The sequence below is a fragment of the Arvicanthis niloticus genome, chromosome 14 (genome assembly GCF_011762505.2).
Source record: "Arvicanthis niloticus isolate mArvNil1 chromosome 14, mArvNil1.pat.X, whole genome shotgun sequence".
In the NCBI taxonomy this organism is placed as follows: Eukaryota; Metazoa; Chordata; class Mammalia; order Rodentia; family Muridae; genus Arvicanthis; species Arvicanthis niloticus.
This window is the reverse complement of record NC_047671.1, coordinates 17,994,877-18,018,850: the sequence shown is the minus strand read 5'-3', so window position 1 is coordinate 18,018,850 and position 23,974 is coordinate 17,994,877. Positions and strand designations below refer to the sequence as shown.

The window sequence follows — 23,974 nt, the reverse complement described above, 5'->3', positions numbered from 1 at the left end:
GTTTTTGAAGGTGGTTAGATTGAGTGACTGAAAAAAAATACACATCTAAGAATATTCATGCACATATATATATATATATATATATATATATATAGTTATATGTAGGTTAGTCATACTTCAGGATTTAGGCCAATATACATTGGAATATAATTTGTATCATAGTATTATTCATATATATATATATGTATATATATATATATATATATATATATATATATATATTTTTGTGTGTATGTGTATATGTGTGTGTGTGTTTAGCTGGTAGGTGAAGTAGCCTCTTTTATATCATTAGTAATGAAATTTCCATAAAACTCAAACTTTGTTATAGCAACATGAAAATCATAATTGTAATGCTAACGCCAAACAAACACACACACACCAACCAAAAAAGCCCAGCAACAACAAAAAGAACAACTATAAGAGTTAAAATTTAGAGCTTAGACTCAGAAGAGATGCAAATATAAAAAAATTCTTAATTTAGAGCTATTATAGACTTCACAAATGGATGATCAATAAGAAGTGCAGATGCAGGAAGAACTCAGTTTTCTTTAAGGGGTTGCCCACTGGGACTTCCACCACGCTTTAGTGAGTATATGGGCAACACAAAATAAACTGTCATCATCCTCTTCTTCTACTTTTACTTCATCCTCTTCCTCTTTTGTGAAGCAAGGGAGGTCATAAGGTTGGTGGGGCAGGTTTGGAAGTACTGGGAAGTGATTATGATCTTGATGCGTAATGTGAAATTCCCAAATAATCAATAAAATATTACTGGAAGAAAAAGATCCTCAATCGCAGAAATTAGTGATGCTTGTCTATGATTCTGTGGGAAGAGAGAATTTTAGATACTCAGTCAAGGATAAAACTTAGTAACATAAATCCTTGCAGAAAGGACAGCCTCACCCTGAATCCTGAGAAGGATGATGGTAAGGAGTGAATCAATGGCAATTTTATGCAGAAGTTCAAGTTGTACCAAAACATGTAAATATGTTAAATGTAAAATATAGAGGGGAGGGGCTGGAGAGATGGCTCAGTGGTTAAAAGCACTGGCTGCTCTTCTAGAGAACCAGTATTCAATCTTCAGCACTCACATGACAGCTCAGACCTGACTTTAACTCCAGTTTCAAGGGATCTGACACTCTCACACAGACATATGTGCAGGTAAAACACTAATGCACACAAAATAAAAATAAATAAACATTGAATTTTCTCTTTAAAACTATAGAGATAAAATGCATAGACTTTCTAAATTATTTTAGAAAAGACTTTAAGGGGTATTTGAGAATAATAAATGACAATGTCTCCATAAACTTTCTACATGAATTTGTGATTGTAGAAAACACACATGCTGACAGTTACAGAAAAAGACAAACTATTAAAATGACAAAAACTTTCAACAAAGAGCAAGATTAAAGCCAGATAGAAGTCCCAAAGATTACCCATATATTAAAAAAGAAAAGTTATAATTTTGTTATTCTTTGTGTATCTCAAGACACAGTGAAGAGAAAAGCTTCATTTCTTCAGGTGAGTGATAAAAGAACTTTCTAGAGTATTATTTGTATTTTTGATATTTGATCTCATGTCAAATAATTCAAGGCCACTGGTTGTATTATTTCATGTTTTTGAGTGAATAGTTACCACAGAAATACTACTACTAAACACCAGTAAAAACAGAATGAAGGCATTTATGAATAAATTTGACATGAAAGAGTATGAAATCTTTTCCACGGCTGAAAATCTTAATGTCTGAAGCAGTCAATGTGGTTCTTTTTGAAATCTGATTGATCGATCAAACAATTACTGATCAGCCATTAAAGCTGATTGGTGGCTGATAGTTTATTTGCATTGACATTTTTATTCATATGTTATAGTTGCAATAATCATCTCAGATACTGGCAGGACTCCTCCCTCCAACTGTACATATATTCTGAACAATGTTTTAAGATTATTATAGTTCTAATAATAATTTTATGACTCAATATCTAATGCTCCACTTGGAGGAAGAGATTTATAAAGATCTTTTGGTATGAGAACAAATAAATGCATACAGAAATTAAAAGAAATAAACAAGATATAGAATCCCCATAGGGAAATTGAGACAACCAATGAGACACTAAAATTATGTTCCAACTGCCCTAGTCCTTTAAGGCTGAAGAAGTTTGCTTTTTGTTTAGGCTGACCATGGTAGAAATGTTTTACAAACATAAAACGTTTTGACAATAATCCATTTATTGTGTTTTTGCTTGTCAAAAACTACTTATTGTCTTGTTTTCTGATATAGCCTAAGATGTTTAGTAAATCATTGTTTTGGTTTTGAGATATTTTGGCCATTGATTAATTTTTTAAAAAGATTTTTAAAAATGACTTATTGTATTTTATTATTGTGTGCATCCTTGTGTAGTTATGTGTACATGAGTGCCATTCTATCTCAACAGATAGAACTCAGAGTGTCAGATTTTTTGAGCTGTAGTTATAGACATCTGTGAATGACATAATGTGTAAGTGCTGGGAACTGAACTTGCATCCTCTGCACTATAAATTCTGTACTATGGATCTGTCACATTAGTTTCTATGGTTTATCCTTGAAGAGACCAGAACTTGTTGACACTTAGTGGCAGACAATTAGTACAAAATCATCATATGAGAGGAGACCTGGAGTTCCACATTCATAATGACAGCTACTCAGGAAGCTGAGATTGGAGGGTCTCAAGTTTGAGGACAGCCTGGACTATGGGATCAGATCAAAAACCATACCAGGCAACTTTGTGGGATCTTGTTTCAAAATAAAGAAGAGAGGACCAAGGTGAAGTGGAAATATTTGCTTTCTTTGGATTCTCATGTGCTGTTTTTCTGGAAACTGTCTTATGAGAAGATGTTTTGTTGAGAACAGACACATGGAGATTTCCTGGTAGCTTCCAGGAAAAAGGGCATGTGGAGTTTTATTGGAGCAGACACTTGAGAGGACATGTAATGTTTGAAAAGGGTATAAGTATAACCTGACAGACAGTGAACAATGCTCTGGCATTGGTTCACTTTGTCTTCTTCGTTGATCATCATTTGTCATGACATTGTAGGGAGAAAACTCACCAAAAAACTTATAATATTCCAGAGGCTTCTTGCCACTTCTATAGACTTGGATCCATTGGCACAGCCTCTCAGTTCTTCTGGATCATAATGCCATTGCTGATTTGTGAATGATGTTTGTGAGTGGGTTGAGCTGCCTCTGCTGATTCTTGTGAACTGAACTGCTGATATCCTGGCAGCGAAGATTGGATTCACCAACAGATCCACCTCCCCCTTTGTCCTCTTAACTTATTCTGTCCACTACCTCTGATGGATGGTGGCCTAGGAAGGAGGCTAAAGCATTTAAGAACCCTTATTAAAGGGTTTTTTTTTTTAAATCTAAGCTTACACTGGGGCTATATAACTCAACGGTAGTGTACTTGTCTAGCATGCAGAAATACCTGGGTTAAATCCTCAGTGTGTCTCGTTTGATGTGTGTGTGTGTGTGTTTGTAGATCATATGAACTAAAGTAAGTTAAATAAAATATTATTTACTGATTTCTCTTGTTATTTTACCACAAAAATAGCTTTCAGAGACAGAAGCATATATGCACTTGCACACATACACACACAGAGAGACACATAGTGTTTTTTGGCATCCACTACACTGTTTATGTACAGCAGCTCAAGGAGCAATACTATCTTTCACTTTCAATAAATCTCCAGTCTGTGGCCAAATATGACAAGAAGTCTCTTCTGACGCAGCTTGCTGGCAATTGAATTTATGTCTGACACTGATGCACTGGGAGTTTTCAAGTAGAAATTCTCTCAGCAAATACATAGGTCCATGAACAGCCACTATGGCATTTGGGAACTTTTACAACCATCTTAAAAATGTTATCACTAAGTGCAACCTACAGGAACTCTACTGTGAAGACTTAAATTTAACGCTCTAAGTTTTAAGAGCTAAATCTTCTCTAGATATTTCTCAACATGATACACGACCGAATCGAGAGATTTGTTTAAGGAGAACGGGGGAAATATGACAGTAAAAATAATAAATTCGAGTGAAACTATTTCTCATGCTGCCTCTTTTGATGATAATGTGTCTGCAATGACCTATATATAATCTGGAAGATTTGAACATTTAATGTTGATTGTACTCAATAGTAAGTATTCTAACCTATCTCTGATGTTCAGATATTCATTGATAAAATCATGGCACTTGCCTGAATACTCTCCAATGCCTGCTTTGTAGTTAGATTAAACCTGCTGGCAAAAAGGCCAAATATTTGAGTTCAACTACCTGGGTTCAGTACTTAGGTTTGACACTTGTTATTGGATCTTACAGGTCGTACATAAGGTGGTACCTTACATCTGTGCTCTGTAATCCCTTTCTTCAGATTCCTCTGTGCATTATCCCAGGTTGGTCTGATGACTATGACTATTGTGGGAGAAAAGATTGTTGGCATTTTCCTAGACTAGGCTAAAAGGATTTTCGTCTGTCTTCCATTGCTGCACATATACCCACTTTTTCTTGGTCACTGCAGACAACATTGTCCATGTAAGGCATGTGCCATGTCTTTAGGTGATGCTGGCCAAATTGTGGAGGAAATGGTGAAGTAGAGGTATAAGATTGTCCAAAAGTCTGTGAGGAACTTTGTAAGAGAGCTTGTGATTGTGAGCCAGAAGCATTTAATTAAATGTTCTTGTTTTCTGACACTCAGAAACAATAGAAAAACTAAGTGAACATTATTTTATATGGATAAATTTGTGCTAATTTATTATACAAGATATTATGTCAATAAGAAAATCATCTAAGATATGCTAGGTTCCTCATTTGTACAATGGAGAGGGTATCAGTGTCAATAGTCAAGTTCAACTGTAACGGTAATGAGGACTGTTGACACTAATGTTTGGACCTGAAGGGCTTATGACTGTGTAAGATTTTGAGAGCAGAACGAAAGGTTGTTTTCCCTCTGGATGAGAAACACTAGAACTAGGATGACAAAACAAAATCTGGATTCAAGTTGTGGAGGTTTCGTTTCTGAGCTAAGGGAAGACTATTTGTCTTGCTAGTTGTGGCTGGCACACTCCTAGTACACATTAGACATGCTTCACAGGATAAGGTATGCTGTGAAGCCACTGGTTATTGCCTGCCACAGCATGTGCTGAGAAGCATTGACATCATAGGGTATCCACGATTGGAATGTAATCTAAGCCCCCTACCTTCTTCCACAACCTTTATTTTCTTCTATTAGGAATTTAATCTGAGGTCTTTTTTTTATGAGGTATGGCTATATAATCCACAGACATCTAATTGTTGTGAATTTATGAATATACATACAATTGGAATTAATATGGAGAAATATAATAACTATAACAGTTATAGAGAAAAAAGGGCTTCATTGTTTGTTTTGAATGTTCTAGAATCTGGGTTATTTATCCTTCTATAGGTGACTTCTCTATGTCTAACTGTGTAGATTGAGACCTTTAGTCCAGTGTAGCCAGACTCAATTGAGTTCCATTTTGGAAAAGTCTTATTTTTTTTTCTTGAAGCTATATTTCACTTTTAAGCAGGTTCTTCAATTCTCTGTTAGTGAATTCTGCAGCCAATTGATAATGGGACTGGAAAGTAGAGTCTCTTGGTAAAGGTTCTTGAAAGCTAAGATTCAATAAGTAGCCCCTAAGCTATCATAAACAAAACTGTAGGCCCTCCCTGATTCTTTTCGCCATATGCTACACTATATTTCTGAGCTATCCTTTTTTTATATTAAAGATTGCTTTGTACTGTGTTCTTTTATCAAATACTTATATTAGAAGTAAAAAAAAAAAATGGAAGAAAGAGAATTTTATCCAGCAAACTACGTTCTATTTAAACAATTAGAGTTATATTACTGATGTAAAGTTACAGGCCATTTGCTACAAACCACACTCGTCCTATAGTCCCCTCTACTCCAAAGTTTAGAGAAGAAAGTGACCTAGAAATGGCCACACATATAGTTACATCCAAGTGTGCATACAGTTCTAGAGATTCCTAACAAAGGAAGCTGTGTGCCTCTTCACTTCTTGAGCCCTGTATGTATCAAAGACTACTAAGGTTAAGGTTCAGAAGGCCATCTCCAGCTTAGCACCATTAGGGACAACTCTAAAAGTTAATTGCAACTCAGCTGAGACCTTCATTAAGTAGTATCTCAAACTTAACTTCTTCCTTACCATAGTCCTACAATTCCTTACTCTCACTAGCATTATTCAGGAAAGTCCTCACTGATCTGCCCTTTGTCTTCCCAATCTATAGTAACAGTCTGTCCACTGAAAAACCCAGCACATGCCTTGATTTGGCACTGTGAGTACTTTTATTGCATTAAAAAATGACATTTAAAATACTACTTTAGCTACTTTAAAAATTGTCCCCTTTAGCCTACACCTGATGAGTACAAACAGAATACTGGGGAGCCAGACCATTTGAACTTTTGACCAAGTGTCCACACTGTCATCAGTGGACTTTGCTGAGAACTGTTTGGAGGCTCATCTGGAACAATGTCACTTAGTATTTTCAACCCAGAGGTGTGATCTTGATGAACAAGTAGAGATTGTTCACCCATTAAATAAAATGCAACTCTCTTTTACTTTTAAATTTCTTTCTTTCTTTCTTTCTTTCTTTCTTTCTTTCTTTCTTTCTTATTTTATTTTATTTTTTTTGGTTTTCAAGACAGGGTTTCTCTGTGTCCTGGCTGTCCTAGAACTCACTCTGTAGACCAGGCTGGCCTTGAACTCAGAAATCCACCTGCCTCTGCCTCCCAAGTGCTGGGATTAAAGGCGATTAAAGGTGTGCGCCACCACTGCCCAGCGTTACTTTTAAATTTCTTAAACACACCATCAAATTAATTTATATTTTTCTAACAAGCAAATTTTTTTTGTCACAGTGGTATGGTAGTTTTAATGATAAATTCTCTTCTGAAGATTAGATATTTGGTTTCCAATTTCAGGTCTCTTTTGGGAGGGGTTAGGGAAGAACCTTTAAGAGGTGGAGCCTTGTTGGAGGAAGTATGTCATAGGGATAAAAGTTCATAGTCTTATCATACTTTAAGTTGCCTCTTAGCTGTCTGTTCCAGTAGACCCTTGACTACCATTATGCTCTCTCTCTCTCTCTCTCTCTCTCTCTCTCTCTCTCTCTCTCTCCCTCTCTCTCTGTGTGTGTTTCTGCCTCTCTCTCTCTCTCTCTCTCTCTCTCTCTCTCTCTCTCTCTTCACTATAAGAGACCTATAGGTTTTCTATGGGTCACTTTTTGTAATGGTGTTCTATAACAATCTATAACTACTAAACATGGTAAAAAATGTGCATGAAAAGAGAAAAGTGACCTCAGAAAAATAAGATTTTCTAAGCAGAACAGCAACCATATTGATATATATCTAGAAATTAAAATAATTCTATAGTTCTGGTTTATAGAAAACTTGGTAATAAAGTGTAGACCTCAAGAAAATCCAAGTAAATACAGAAGGGTTATCCTAGAAGTTATGTACTGTACTGCCTGAATTCACAACTCAGTCAAGGTGCAACTTACAAATTTTAGCATTATAAGGTTATCTAATATCTTTGTCAACCACAATAGATGTATATAAAATATTTTATTTATCAGATGCATATGAAACTGACTATGGTCACATATTGAAGTAATTACCTTTTATTTGGTATAATTTCACCAAGGAATAACTTATAAGCAATAAGTAATGATTCAATGTGATAATATTTAAAAGTATATATATCCTGTTGTGTCATGATTTTTTACCACATTATAAGCTATGTATGGAAAATCTGGGCTATGCTAATCATAGTGGTTCATGATTATCTAAAGTGAAACATCTAGTATTTGTCATCCAGAGCAAGAAAGAGAACATCAACCAAAATCTGCATCTTCATTCTTTAGAGTCACTCATAAACTTTCTTCAACACTGACAGCCCTTGGGAGGTGTAAGACCACAAATCATTTTATTTGCACTTAAACTTTATAAAAATGAACCATACAACTCTATTACTATTCTGTTTATGTCTTCAAAAATTATGTCTTTGAAATATTCCTTATAGTCTTATCGCTTCATTTATTCATTTACGGCTGCATGCTATTGTGTGATATGAGTATATTGTACTATATTTGTTCACGGTAACAAAGATGGGCTATAGCTGGATATAGCATATTTATAAGTATATTATGTATTTATCCAAACTTATTTTATTTGCACTTATCTACTAAAGTAGAATATACCCAAGAATGGAATAATTGGAGCAGGATATCATAGCATAACTTTAAACTACTTAGATTGAATCTAGGTCCATGAAATATTAGAAAAGTAAAATAAAGGAAAGTCAGTTTTTGGTTATTGTGAGGGTCCAATTATGTAAACTAAAATACTACAAAATGACAATATTAGTCATATTATGCAGAAGGAAACTCAAAACTCTAGGTGAGAATATGAACTAAATAGCATTCAACAGAATGAGCACAGGATTGGCATCATGTATATATACCTGATATGGTACTTTCAAAACAATATAAAACAAAGAAAAGTTTTAAAAAGAAGAAAATTTATAAAAGAGGTGTACATTGCCAAGCACAAAAGCCATCTTTGTCTGGGAAGAAGCACTACACGCTAGAGAGTCAGAGTTTTGTGCAATCATGTACTGGAGAAAGGCTCAAGCGGGCCAAGGTTACTTCTTATGTGTGAGGACAGGATATTATCCCTCCATGATGCTTCTGTAAGGACCAAATGAAATTATAATTAGCAAGCTTTTACAATGTGAATAGTAATCAAATGTTCTAAATATTTACTAATTACATTTGATTTGTCTTCATTTTAATACCCCATTTACTCACAGTCAGAAACAATATTAACTGGCTTTAGTATACTGGAACATTTGTCAGATGTTCTCTCCGTTCTTCATAGAAATGAACCCTCAAACACAAATCTTACAAACACAATTTGGGCATCCTTTTAATTTGTGTATATATCCATTCATTTATTTGACAAAATATTTAGTGAGTACCGATTTTTACAAGGTACTAAGCAATACAATGTGTGAATATGAAGATGAATTAGCTACATTGCATACCTATCACTAAATAACTCACAAAGTATTACAGAAGAGAGAATTTTGACTTGAATACCTAAGCATATAAGGTATCCGTCCATGTAATAAATGCCACAAAGTGTTATAAACACTGCTGTTCAAATATGAAAAAGTGAGCCATCATTTCTAGTTAAGTAACTTGCAAGGCATTTGTCACATCATCCATGTCTGCTCTGGTTTTTGAAAGCACATAAAACTTTGTTGGATGTAGCTCTCTACTGAGTTATTTTTAAAGGATAGAGAAAAGAAACTCATGGATATGAACTGGAAAACAGTCTTTTTTGGCAAGAGCTGAAGGTCTAACAGTTAGGAACCATCTTTAATCTGATACATTGGTAAGTTTGTAGCACCATGTTTGGTTATTTTGTTTGTTTGCTGGTTTACTGTGAATTAAAAATCAATGGTACATGAGAACCTGTCGAAAAAGGCAGGTATATATAGATCTAATGGCCTCTAAACATTCTGAAGCACAGTTATATTTTTAGAAGTAACGGCTTCAAATAGAAGTTCCTTTTAAACAAAAACATCAATTATATTTCTAGAAAATGGCAGCTACAGAGACTATTACTCTATGCAGTGGAAATTATGTAAGAATGAAGATGCTATATTTATGAAGTATTCCAGCTAGGAGAACAGTAACAACTAGAACAGTGAAATCCTAATTCCATCCTAACTCTGACTCTAATTACTTAGCTGTATAAAATAGTTACTTAATCTCTCTGATCCTCAGTTCTCTTATCAGTGCATCAGCATCAGGCTGGATGCTAATCATTTTATATTCATTTTAAAAGTAATACAAATCATTGTTTATTGGTGTGTGTGTGTGTGTGTGTGTGTGTGTGTGTGTGTGTAAAAGAGGAAAGTGTGTTCAAATATGGAAGAAGGGTAGTGAGAGAAACACATGAGAAATACATAAAGAAAGAAAGAAACACACATACACACACACAGAGAGAGAGAGAGAGAGAGAGAGAGAGAGAGAGAGAGAGAGAGAGAGAGAGACAAATAGACAGACAGACAGACAGTGAGAGAGATGATTCCTGCAAGGAGAACAATACATTTTGTTAGTATGCACCTTCACCTAGTACCTGAGATGGTATATGTTTTTGCCTAATGTGCAAAAAGGAGGGGCTCATGTTGGAATGGATTACAGAGATAAATGTACAGAGGCAAAGTCAGAGATAAATACAGAGGCTTGACCATATGAAGCTTTGTAGAACATTATTAAATTGTTCTTTTGTATGTCTTCAGGAGTAGGATGATATGTGTGTGTGCATATATATATATATATATATATATATATGTATATATACGTATATATACACGTATATATGTATGCATATATACATGTATATATGTATATATACATGTATATATACATATACACACACACATATATATATGTATATGTATGTGCACACACACAGACATATATATATATATATATATATATATATATATATATATATATATCAGTAAGGTAAAAACTCCTTATGTTTCTCTTTTTTTGTGTGTGTGGTTTTTCGAGACAGGGTTTCTCTGTGTAGCACTGGGTGTCCTGGAACTCACTCTGTAGACCAGGCTGGCCTCGAACTCAAAAATCCGCCTGCCTCTGCCTCCCAAGTGCTGGGATTAAAGGCGTGCGTCACCACCACCCGGCAGGAGCAGAACTTTTCAAAAATAGAAACATGAAACTAGTGTTTCTGGTGAGAGCAAATGATGGATAGTGATGGCATTTCTGGAAATAAAAAAATAAAACGGCTTCACAGTCAGTTCTGCAGATGGAATGGGGAATTATGGGAAGCTGAAGTCACAGATTGGATCACAGCTAAGGTACCAATTTGATATCGGGAGAAGCTGAGTGGACAGTAGATAAGAAAGTGCATGAGGATTCTGGGAAGAGATGACGCTAGAGATACAATTTAGGATCGTCAGCATTTACATCACATTATGGCCATGGAGGTTATCTCAGTGGTTCCTGTCATAGACAGAGGCAACTTCCCTAAGAACAACCCTAGATCACTGTGAGTCTTAGAAGTCAGGAAGGAGAAGAAGGATGGTGAGCAGGAACAGCCAATGGGAAGGAGAAAAGAAACTAGATGTAGTCAACATATTACAAATCAAGGAGAAAATCCTCTGTGTGTGTGTGGGTGCCTGTGTGCCTGTATGTATGTGTGTATCTGTGTGTGTTCTACCTGTCTCCCTCTCTTCCTCGCACCATACCCAGGAATTCAAGTCACATTTAGCTGAAAGTTGACTATTTTATAAGACAGCATTGCTACACTGACAACATTGGCTTGGTGGTAGTTTAACTGAGAACTATTTTTCAAAGACTTAGGTATTTGAACACTTGGTCACCAGTTAGTTGGTGGTACTGTTGGAGAAGCTTAAGGAATTTGGCCTACCTGGAAGAAGTATGTCACTAGGGACTGGTTTGTGGGTTCATACATTCTTTCTGCTTCCAGTTATCTCTCTCTGTTCTTTGTGGGTTAAGAGAGATGTTGTGTCTCAGCTTCCTACTCTTAGTACCTGTTGCTATACCTCCCTGGCCACTATGGACTTTCCCCTTGGAATGATAAGTGCAAATATACTCTTCCTTCTATAAGTTGCTTCATGTCATAGTTTTTGATCATAATAAAGGGAAACAATACACCTACCATTGTTTCAATAAAGAGCAAGTATGAAAGGAGAATCAAAGCAAGCAATGTAAAGAATAAAAAGAGAATACTTTTATAGGTCCTATGCAAGTGGGCGCTGGAGTTTTAGTTAGTATAAAAAATGACCCCAAATGATTTAAAATAGGAGTTAAGACATATTGTAAACGTTTACAGGCATACAGCAAAGAACCATAAGGAGGAAATTTGATGTGGGAGCATGGGAAATAGATAAGTGTAGTTCAGTTCATACATGAGCAATGGGGTTTTCAACATGATCCTCATATGGTAATGTAAACATACGAGATGGATTTGTTGCAACAACAAGAGTATCATTTGCTCAGTATTTATTTTCTTGGTGATATGACCAAAGACAGTGGTGATGAGAATTACTACTTCCTTTCTCAGAGATTGGTGTTGGTGATAGAAGCCCTAGCTCTATTCTACTTCCTGTTAGGCAAATGTCCTGAATTGTATTCCTAACTTCAAGGAAATATTATTCGTGAAGAAGGTATTGAACTCTGAAAACTCAGACAAAGTGTATCATTCATCTTATTGGATGAAATGTGTGCTAATCCTAGTCTTGTGGTCAAAAGTGCCCAGAAGGCAGCTTGGCATTATTCTCCAGACACATTCTATTGATAGGGTCTCCACTAATTGGTGGAGTTACTAACTTAACTATGGTTGAGTTTTTGTTTCTTATCAAGTAAATTCTGGTAAGATGGAGAAGCAAGGCAGATGAGATAGATAGAAAATGAAACAAAACAAAGAAACAATGTGGTCCTATGGGAGATGGGGTGCAGAGGGATTGTAGGAAGTTAATAAATTGGCATATGCATGGTCGAACTGTTGGTTGGGGCAATAAAATAAGTTAGCAAAAAACTATTAATATAGAGATAGAAAGAAGGATGATGAAAACTGACACCAAGCATTGGTTGAGTGTGATGTGGAATTGATGAATTGACGTGGGAAGGAGCCAAGATCATTGCAGGTACCATAAAGAACTAACAGGTCAGGGAATCAGATGGATTATCTACATGAACAGTGTAATTACCAAGATTGATCATGGAGGTAATTGGAAAGGAAGTGATCCCCAGACGCTAATTTCTTCAGCCAATGTAGGAGGGAGACAGAAACCTCCACAAGGAAGGCCAGTAAGTGAATGTCTGATAACACTCAATTTAATTGAGCTCAGCTGTGTAAGCATGAAAACTGGACCTACTATAGTAGGAAAAATTCAACGTGATGATGATGATGATGATGATGATGATGATGATGGTGGTGATGATAGAATCAGATCAATGATATCAATGGACATTTTAGCTTTCTAAAACAGAAATTCATGTTATTACAAAGAACTTCTTGAATTGCAGCCCTCTGTTTGCTATCACTGATGATATAAAGATATAATTACACACTAATGACCATGACTGATGATTATAAATGATATGGCCTGCAACAATCTTCAGTTATTCTTATTTTCCTGTAATAATCTCATAAAATGTAATGATTTCTGAGGATTTAGTGTTTATAAAAGCAGTGCAAACTGAAAGCACTTTAATTTTTTCTACATTTGGTACAGAATTATACTGACCAGGATTATTGGACTGGGCTTCCATGGGAATCATAAGCTTGGCCCTGGTGGCCCGGCGTGCTGCAAGGGACCTCTCTAGAGTGGACATGGAGCTCCCTGCCTCCTCGGTATCTTGACCTAAAAGGAAATAAATTAACAATGATGAAATCAATATTAAATGTTTCCAAATAAATATACCTTTCTCTAAGTTAAAAAATTTCTCTACACAAGTGATTTGATTTTACACTTAAGGGCCACTATGCAGCAGAAAATCTCTTAGATTTAGGCAGCATGATCTAATAGCAACATAAAAATAGTAGGAAGGACAAAGCTGGTGGAATCATCACATGTGACCTCAAAGTATACCTCAAAGCCATAGTAGCTAAAGCTCCCTGGTATGTGGTATTGGCAGAAAAACAACTATGTAGAATAGAATACATGGCCCAGAAATAAACCCACACAGTTATAGCCACTTAACTTTCAACCAAAGTGCCAAGCATTTGTTTTGGGTAGATGGGGGCCACACCTAAAAAAATCATTAATTCTGGGAAAAATAGAAAAGAAAGTACCTTTCTTTCATAGAAATGCAATATCTAAAAATTCAGCAAAAGGTAGATGAAAAAGGAGTTCAGAACTGACAAATATTTAAAGGTAAAAATTCTCCAAATTTAGCAACAGATGTAAATACATCTATAATTAAGAAAATTATGAAAATTCATAGTCAGATCAGTAAAATCTATGCCAGATACGTTGCTGATGTATTCCTGAAAACTGGAGACAATAAAAACTAATTTTGAAGGCAGCGAGAAGGCATAAACCTAGGCCACGTATAGTGGTGCAGCACTGTGAATGACAGTGGGGTTTCCATATCTTACAGTTCTCAGATGCTGGAAGACATAAGTGACAAAACTTTCAAGTTTCAAAGGAGCTGGTGATGCAGAAGTTATCCACAGAGCATCACTAGTAAATGTGCTTCAAGAATAATGGTGAAGTCAGTTTATTTTTCTGACAATACAAAATGAAAGGAAATTCTCTTTAGCACTTTAAGCCTGGTGGAATGGCAGCTCATTTTCTGTAAATGAGTATAAATAATACAAGACACTTCCAAAATTGGAAGCAAAATGATCAATAAGAAATATACAAAATCAATACAATTATTTCCCGTTTATTATTATTCAAAATAATGCTTACTAAGTAGAAATAAAAACCAGAATAATATTAACTATATGAATTAATTCTCAAAAATAAGTAAACAATAAACAAACAAACAAACAAATAAATAAATAATGAAGAAAAATGTAATTCTAGATCCAGGTAAGGAAATCTTTCTTCAGTTTTCAGATAAACCCTTTAATACTGTTAGTTGCCTGTAATTTTATATTTCTGACTCTGCAGCTACATTTTAATTCTGGAAATGAGCTATTCAGAATTATATTTACCTATTGAGAACTGTACCAAAATCTTTTCCACTACAATTTTTGACACATAGATGATATTGCTGTTTTGTCATTTGTAGCATTCTGCCACTGTAACAAATACCCCAGACAATCAACTTACAAACAGAAAAGTTAATAGTCTTAAGCTTTGGAAGTTTAAGTCTGTAATTAAATTCTCTGTTGCTTTTAGATTCTGGAGAGGTAGCACATCATTTCTAAAATAGATGGTGAAGGAAAACCATTTACCAGGGAGTCCAACTCAGCCTTGGAAAAATGTTTCTCTAATGAACAAAGACATCTGACCTCTAGGCCATACCTCCTAATTTCCCACCACTTCCCAAAAGCACCATCTACTGAGTGTAGAGCATGCACAAGGGCTTTTGAGCAGCAATTATCCAGGCCAGAACACGTAGCAACAACTAAGGGCTTTTTAATGAAAATATTTGACATTACTCACCATTTATCCATATAGGATTGGAAAATTTACATAAAACCTTCAGTTAACATGTAGATAGTTAAAAACAAACAATAAAAGTTACACTATAGAAGATGTTTTATGGTAAGCTTAGTGCCATTTTTTAAAGTCGAATAAGCAAATGTGACAATGTCAAAATGTACTTTTTTATGAGTGGGTACGAAAATTAGGGACCAATCCTCAGGATTTCTGGGCTGGAGTTGTGCTGGGTTTCATTTCCAGAAGGAAATTCTACGTCTAAACATGGAAATAAAACACATCCAAATGCTTGTATCTCTTTCTCTTCTGTGATTTTTTTTTTATGTGAAGAGAAGCTTGAAACCCATTCTGTGCAGAAGACAGTTATCACACTGCATGCGGATGCCTACCATGTGACTTACTATAAATTATATCACTAGGATATCCCACTCCTGTGACTGAGGAAAAGGAAGTTTAAGCCAACTAACTACAATAGTCACAGAGGATAGAAGACATTATGAAAAGCAAATGGGAAATTGTATTTGATGAAACATATTTTATATTAATTCAGCTGATGCTCAATTCACTTCACTTTCTGTCACTGACACCCAAACATTGTGTGTGAATTTTGAGTTTATTCAAAATTAATTTCATGCCTGGAGATAAAGTTAACATCTTCTCTAAAATTACTAAATAACTTTATTGAAATTTGGTTATTAAAGCATGGATATGAGGGTCAGAGCACAGATGGTTTCTGTCACAGATGACCAGTATTAACTGTACGAACTACAGTTTACATAAACTATGTATGCTACAGTCCTGTGTACCCCACAGTACCGAATATGTGGTCTACAGTAATAGCCATATGAATTACAGTGGAGACTATGGAACATAGAACAATGGCCATATGAGCCACTGCAGTGATTCTCAACCTGTGGGTCATGACCCTTTGGGGGGGGGGTTGCATATCACATGCTCTGCATGTCAGATGTTTACAACACTATAAATTCAGAACCGTAGCAGCAAAATTACTGTTGTGAAGTATCAATGGAGTAATTTTATGGTTGGTGGTCATCACAACATGAGGACCTGTATTAAAAGGGTCACAGCATTAAGTAGGTTGAACTACAGCAGTGATGATGTAATCTACAGTACCATGTTACCTAAACTACTGACTATGTAAACTAAAGTAATGATCATGAAAACTACAGTGAGACTCTGTAACCTACAGTACTGACTATGAAACTATGCACTACAATATTAACTATGTACTAACTATACTAACTAACTGTACTAGCCTACCATGCCAGGAAACCTACAATATAAACTATAATATTGACCTTGAGAACTATAGTACTACCGTAAAATCTACCATCCTGGCTGCAACCTATACTATGCTACTGACTATATAAGCTAAAGTGCTGGCAATATAACCTACTGACTATGTAAACTACAGGACTGAATCTGCAACTATATGACTCCATGACCTACCACTGTACTATATAATCTACTGTGCTAACTATAAAAACTAAAGGTTGTTTAGGTTGCTTCATTTATTTTATGAGGAGAATAACACTTATCTCAAAGTGTATTGCAGATTCTATAAGGGTCATGTGTGAAAATGGCAAGCATGATGCTTAACAGAGTCATCATTTCTTATGGAGGGATTGCCTCCTCAGAAACTTACCAACAAACCTAGGGCATGGTGGCACATGCCATGCACCCTTCTCTCAAACACTCAGGAAGTAGAGGAAATAAGACCCTTGGCTACATTGGGACGTTGGGGCAAGCTTGGTATACATGTGACCCATCTCAACAAAGCATTAAAAAATAAAAGCAAAGAAGGCAGCCAAGTGATCCTTTCTCTTTAAGCAATGCTGTCCACATGTTGAGGACAAATAGATACAAGTGTCCTCTCATTCCAAAGCAAACAGCCATCACTGGTATCAAACCTACCTTATCCGTTTATTGAGAGACATAAAGCTAGTCTAACTGCTAGAAAGATTGTCCCAGTATAGAAAGAAAGGAGGATTAATGGCATCCTGGAAGGCAATAGCCTCTACTGGAGGAAAAGGCATTTTGATGCTCCTGGTGCCCAGTCCAGAATTAAGCTTCAAGATGAATTCTCTGAAAGGAGCAGTAGTTCCTTCAAGAAAATTGCTTTCTTTTCTTTCTGCAGATGGAAGGAAATCTTTTCTAACTGTGGCCTTGCTTACCTCTCATGTGTCTGTCTAAACAGAGGGAGAGGTAACAAAGAGTCAAGGCCCAAAGAAGTATAAGATCTCTTATGGCCGGTCTTGGTAAGGATGTAGGAACTTCGTGTGGGCCAAGTGGCCATACAAAATGTTACAGAGGCTTGATTCCTCTTCCTGGAACTGCCTAAGTAGTTTTATGCAGTAAAAAACCTGTGGTTTTGCAAGGAGAGTGATAAGCTGGTTTCCATTATTAAAGACTTGGACAAAGAAGAAATTCCACAAATATGTGGAATACACACTTGCACACTAGGAAAGATGCAGCATATGGACGCTACTTAGGACCCCCAAAGAGAACAGATGTAAAGAATTCCAGGAGCCCTTTGGACTCTTCTCATTTTTATGGCATTTCCTTTCTCTCATGTTCCCCCAAAGAATGGAAAGGCTGGGCTCTGTGAGTTGGTTTTTGACTGTTATTCAAAAATCCATATATTAGAGACTTGACTGCCAGCTGGTGGGGCTACCGGGATGTGAGAACATTTGGAAAGAAGTTAGGTTGTTGAGAAAATACATTTAGAGGGAGTTTGGGGAAGTTATTCTATCTTCATGAGTTGTTTTTACTTATCTTCCCATCTGGCAGTAGGTGAGCCAAAATCCTCTGCCTTATACTCTCACTGTGATCTATGGTGTTATCATGGACCCAAACAACAAGACCAGGCTCCCATAGACTGAAAGCTCTGACCCCACAAGTCAGTATAGCCTTTCCTTTTTATAGTTCAGTTATTCTGGTATTTTTCTCTATAGTAATGGAAACATGGTTAACACAGGGAAATTCGTAAAGGTGATTCTGAAACAGACCTGAACCTTCTGCCTCGTTTTCACATTTAAATCTGCTTGAAGGCATTAGAAGTTTTGAAAGAACTCTAGTCTACATATTTAAATGTCTATCCAGCAATAAAGTAAGAGAACCTTTAAAATCTAGGCTGTTGTTTCCAATATGACTAGGCTGCCCCTTAACCCACTGGAGATGCTGGAGAGGATAGAAGAGGAATATTCAGCCCATGCTTGAAAAGTCAGTGACTAAAATCCTTGTTTCAGAATTCTTGAAATAAAAAAGTCGAGAAAACTCGTTGCCTATTAACTTGACTAAGATATTTAATTTACTTTAAGAAGAGTGGGCATTCATTTCACCAGTCGATTCACCATGCTCTGGTGATCAGCTTACATGCTACTGTACTTTTAGTAAACAAATACTCGATGCCCTCCAGAATAGTGTATTTTAGAACCACTTTACTGATTTCTTAGTGATCCCTGGACTTCAATTATTATTCTGCAGTCTATTGAACAATTGGCACTTCCTTCATTTGCCTCTGTATACCAACAGTTTTCAAATGACTGTTTCCAGTGGGGAATCACAAAATAATGTGACAAGAGATGACAGTTGATCTCCATTGCAATGAATGTCAAAATAATGATGTTTTCATTCCTCCAGTGCTCCTAATGCTATTTTTTTTAAAACAATGAATTGATAGCAAATTGAGAATCATCTTGTAATGGCCCACATAGATTCAGGAGCGAAAACCTGTATGGCTAGCATCAAACTGTATTGCCTTAAGAACACTTTTGTACAAGATCAGAGAATGTGATCATTTCAATTAGGCTCCTAACATCATTCTTCCCAGCTGCATTGCTGCTAAATTATAAAATTCTTCCAGATTGTTCGAATTAGAGAAGGCAGGCAACAGGATGATAGAGGGCACAGATGTGTCACCAAATTTTCATCAGCTAGTTTTAATTGCTAGATGACACAAAATGGTGTGCAAAAGTATTAGAAGCTACTAATAGAGAGAGTACAGAGTCCCCCAGTGGGCTTTTCTGATCCTAGAGCGAATATCATTACCTGAGTGGGAGGCACTTTTGCTTCCCATCTGGGTTTCTGACTGGCTATGGCTGACTGGTGTTAGGTCTTGGCAGCTCTGGATGGGGGAGTCTCTTCCTGCAGGGTCGGTTCCTGCGGGCTTCTCGATATTTTTCATTTCCATTTCTTCGTGATGTATCCAAAGATCGGGAGGCCGGAGGTCCTTCTGACTGCCCTTCCTCTTGCTCACACTGTGTGTGGCCCGCTTCCTATGCAATGAAGTGAAAGAGCAGATGTGAGTGCTTCAAGCCCATGGTGTGTCCTATCTCTCCTCATTCAGTTCAGGTTGCAAGCAAAGCAAAGAAACAAAAGGACTCCCTGGAGGAATCAGATGAAACCCCAAAATTGGCAGACTTGTCCTGGCTGTCTTTCCTTTCCTCCCCCAGAGCCTCTGCACATTTCTAGGAGATGCCGAGCTGAATCCCCAGGGTCCCCACTGCCTGCCAGAAGCCTTTCTCCAGCTTCAGCAGCTGGAGATTCATGCACAAGGTGACAATGGGTTGGAGGGATCCATATGCCCATCTTTGGAGGTAGGCATAAGGTACATGACTGCAACATCTGTTTCAGAGATAAATGAACGAGTAGCTTTGAAAGGGCAGATAGAAATAAAAAGGCCAGAATTTGTGCCAACAGCTAAGGTTGGAGCTTAGAGGAAAGTCTATGCCTCAGCTGTATAATTTAATGTGCAACTGGGACATTTGCTATTTGAAAACAAAAAGCCGCATGAGGACATTCTTGGGTGAAGAAAACAGTTTGCCTTGGAGCCACTGCGCGTCTGGGTGCAGACACAATGAGAGTTGTCTTTTGAAATTAGAAGAGAAAGAAAGATTCCCTTCTCCAGAAATGTATTTCAAACTTCTCTTATTTGCTTCAGTATGGTTTTAGCTACCCTACATTTAATAATACCTTGTCTTCAGTGATGATCAAATCTTCAGGTTACTGAGACTCAAATACTCCATGTATAAAGTAAAGTAGCATGGTGATTACTCTAACTAGGCTTTTTTTTTTTTTTTTAAACCAGGGAGCCACAAAACGACAGCTTACAGGCCAAATCTATGCCAATCTGTACTGAAGTTTTATTGAGATGGGGTGGGGTTTCTTTGCATGTGTACTGCAGTGATAGAACTCAGTTGCAATGTTTGTTAAGTGGCCAAGACAAACTAATTGTGGTGTGTGTGTGTGTGTGTGCAGTGTGCACAGAAGACAGAAGTCAACCTTTGGTGTTATTCATCAAAACCAGACTACCTGATTTGCTATCAGGGTCCTGGAAACCACCATTTATACTAGGCTGGCTTGCCTACAAGCCCAGGGATTCTGTTTATCTCCATATTCCCAGGGCTTGATCTAAAATGATTGTGTTTTACATGGAAGTTAGGGATCCATCTCAAGTCTTCATGTCCATTCAGCAAACACTTCACTGAATGAGGCATTCATTCACTACTCCCAAAACAAGCTAATCATAATGAGAAACTGTAACCTATGCAAAACCACTGGGAATGACTTTGCTTTTTCAATTACCAACTTAGAAGCTTTGCAAATATCTTTCCAATTAATGCTTAGTAGTACAATTTATTGAAATTTCTCAGCATTCTCTTCTGTCTTTCAGAAGTAGGGCTGATGAGGACAGGAAACAAGAACTCCAGACTTAATAGCTGCTTCGTGGTTTCGTAGAGAAATACTGTATGCTTAAAGCTATAATAGCTTCTCAATAAAGGCCTAGTTGGAATTATGACAGTAGCCTCGAATTGTCTCCAACAGCACTTGAACCTCAATTCTGGGTTGTTTACTGGTGTCTGAGGCAATAGTCACTGACCTCCATCATATGAATGAATCGATGGTCCTACACTTCAGTTGCCCTCCTCAACAGATCAGCAACACTCACAGAACTCTATGTTGCCTACCACTAGTGCCATTAAGTTTTTGCTCATGGTCAAAGCTGGCAGGTTCACCCTGTTATCTCTTATCTCTTGGATCAAACTGTTAAATAACTTCAGCATCTTGTCTCTGTAGTTGTCTTTAGAGAAGCACCAGCTCCCATACTCAGCATAACACCATGTGCTTCCTCATGGTGGTAACACAATACTTAAATAGCCCATAAAAAGTACGGATCAAAACTTTCTAATAGGGGCAGAGAGATGACTTGGTTGTTCAAAGCACTTGCTGATCTTCCCTGAGACCCATGTTTTCTCCCTATTGCCATAGTCAGGGAGGCAGACAATGGTCTGTAACTACAGTGCCAAGGCATCTGATTCCCTCTTCCATGTCCCTAGGCAACCACACACACACACACACACACACACACACACACACACACACACACACACACACACACACAAGTTGACATTAAGATTAAATCTTAAAAAAAATTTGTTTTTGTGGGAAAGCAAGGTAAGATGGGTTAAGTCTTTAATCCTAGAATTTAAGAGGCTAAAGCAAAAGACAAGTTGAGTTTTAGGGCTACATAGTGAGAAGCAAGCAGGCCCATATAGTCTACAATTGATATATATATATATATATATATATATATATATATATATATATATATATATATATGAATTTTTCCATTTTGATCCAAGTAATAAATCTAGAATTCTTCTTGCCTTATGTTTAAGTGTATGTCTTGATTAACCATTCATTTACCAGTCTGCAGTACCCTATGGCAACAAATGCCAGGTCTCTTCTAATTTTAAGAGGTTTCAGATCTGGGGAAAGCTTTTAGTTGATTGTGAATCATGAACTCAAAGTAGGAAGAAGTGCCGATTCCTGATAACTGCAGACAGTTTTGCTGCTGGGCTTTTGTCAGATTCAGATGTTGATGTACCCCTCAACTGACAATCTGGGTGCCAATGAAATCCTGAAGGTCTCTAACCAAGTTCATCTGTGTGTGTGTGTGTGTGTGTGTGTAATCATTTTACACTAACTCCTCTCCACAATGTCTTTTTTTTTCTTTCAGGAGTGGGGCCTTCTCTCTGCAGTGCTTCTTTCTCTCCAGCCTTTCTGCACTGTAGCAGATGTGCGCAGATGTGCAATAAACCCAGCAGGTGCTACAACCTCAAGTTTCTGAAATTTGTCTTTAAACTCTACAAAGGGCAGCTGTCATCTCGACCTCCTGCCCATCTGTTGTCCCTATAGGTTAATGGCTAAAGTGATGGCAGCACTCAGCTCCCCGTTTTCTGCAGTAGAATCTTTTTTTAACACATATGCAGGTAGACTTAGTGATGGCTTTCCAAAGTCTGGTGGGGGAGCACAGCCAGCAGCATTGCCTGTGAACTTCTCAGGACTATTGAACCAGAGGCCATATTGAGGGGTGGGGTGATCTGGGTGTTAGCAGGCAAATCTAACACTGGTAAAATACTGCCAATTGATTTATTTAGTTTTGTTTGCTTATATTTTAAATATGGTGTTTCTGTTAAATAAAGAAATACCATACGTTTAACCCTTCTTCGCAATCCAAAAACTATCATTTCCTACAGTTATACTACCTTCTTTCAAAACATACCTTTAGGATGGGAGCCATGTCTTCTTGCTTCAGGTATTCTCAAAGGCAAAGCCCACAATTCACCAGGCCCTCTGCTTTGGCATAGTAGTGCCATCAAGTAAAGCATTTTGAGCATGAGGGGTTTCTGAGGTTCAATTTTATCTGCTTGATTACTTTCTGTCCTAAATACTTTTGGAATCTGGTTGACTTAAAATCTACTCACTTTTAAGAATTCCTTTTACTTTTTAAGAGAGAGCCCTGCTAGCTGTTTTACCTCAGTGAAATCTTCAGAGTAGAGAATTCCTCTACTTATGCCTCTCAGGGAGTCATTGGGTGCCCAGTGTCTCACTGAGCTGCCAGGTTATTTCTCTGACCTAATATAGTTCCTCTGGTAATGCAGGGAGAACCTTTGCTGTACTTCTTCAGCAGTGTCCAATGTTTTACAATAATATGCCACTTATTTAGCAAGAATTTGTAGAAAAACAAACATGTCAAGAAACATATTCAGTAGTATGTATACAAACATGGGTGAGGTATTGATGCATGTTACATGCTGAAAAGCAGGATGGCTTGGCAATTTCTGTTTTATTGCAGTAAGAAGATTGTACCAGAATATTGTAGACAGTAGGCTGAAATGGGAGAGTCAAGTCACTGGAGGCCTTGACTCCTGCAGAAATATTTTGAGTGATATCATCAAGTAAGCGGGTAATTGCAGAGATGGTTTAGTTCAAACATAAATATTTGTCACACTCACTATTTGTATGAGGCCAAGTCACATAGATATCATCCATGCAAAGATAAGAGGACCACTCAGAGAAGACCTCTCCATTATTGTTATTTGAAAGCTCCTTCACATATTCCTCACTGGTCTGCCTGCCCCATGCTTTTCACTCAAAGAAAACCTTCTTCATTTTCAAGATTTTTTTGGGGGTGTGAGTGGGTTAAAAGCCACATGGAGGGCTAAAGAGGTGGTTCAGCAGTTAAGAGCACTAACTGTTCTTCAAGAGGTCCTGAGTTCAATTCCCAGCAACCACATGGTGTCTCATGACCATCTGTAATGGGATCTGATGCTGTCTTTTGGTGTGTCTGAAAACAGCTACAGTGGACTCATATACATTAAATAAATAAATAAATAAACAATTTAAAAAAACCCACATGGATTGAAGG

The 23,974-nt window shown here is 37.0% G+C and overlaps 1 protein-coding gene across 2 annotated transcripts in view; it reads right to left on the bottom strand.

Annotated features, from left to right (window-relative positions):
• Dcc (DCC netrin 1 receptor) overlaps window positions 1–23,974 on the bottom strand; it is a 1,059,673-nt gene that overhangs the window by 45,648 nt on the left and 990,051 nt on the right. For both annotated transcript variants that reach the window (XM_034518676.2, XM_076912482.1), the window contains exons 24-25: window positions 19,312–19,538; window positions 13,372–13,488 (exon numbers count right to left, since the gene is read on the bottom strand). In XM_034518676.2, coding sequence (XP_034374567.1) covers window positions 13,372–13,488; window positions 19,312–19,538 — 344 coding nt within the window. The remainder of the gene's footprint in view (window positions 1–13,371; window positions 13,489–19,311; window positions 19,539–23,974) is intronic.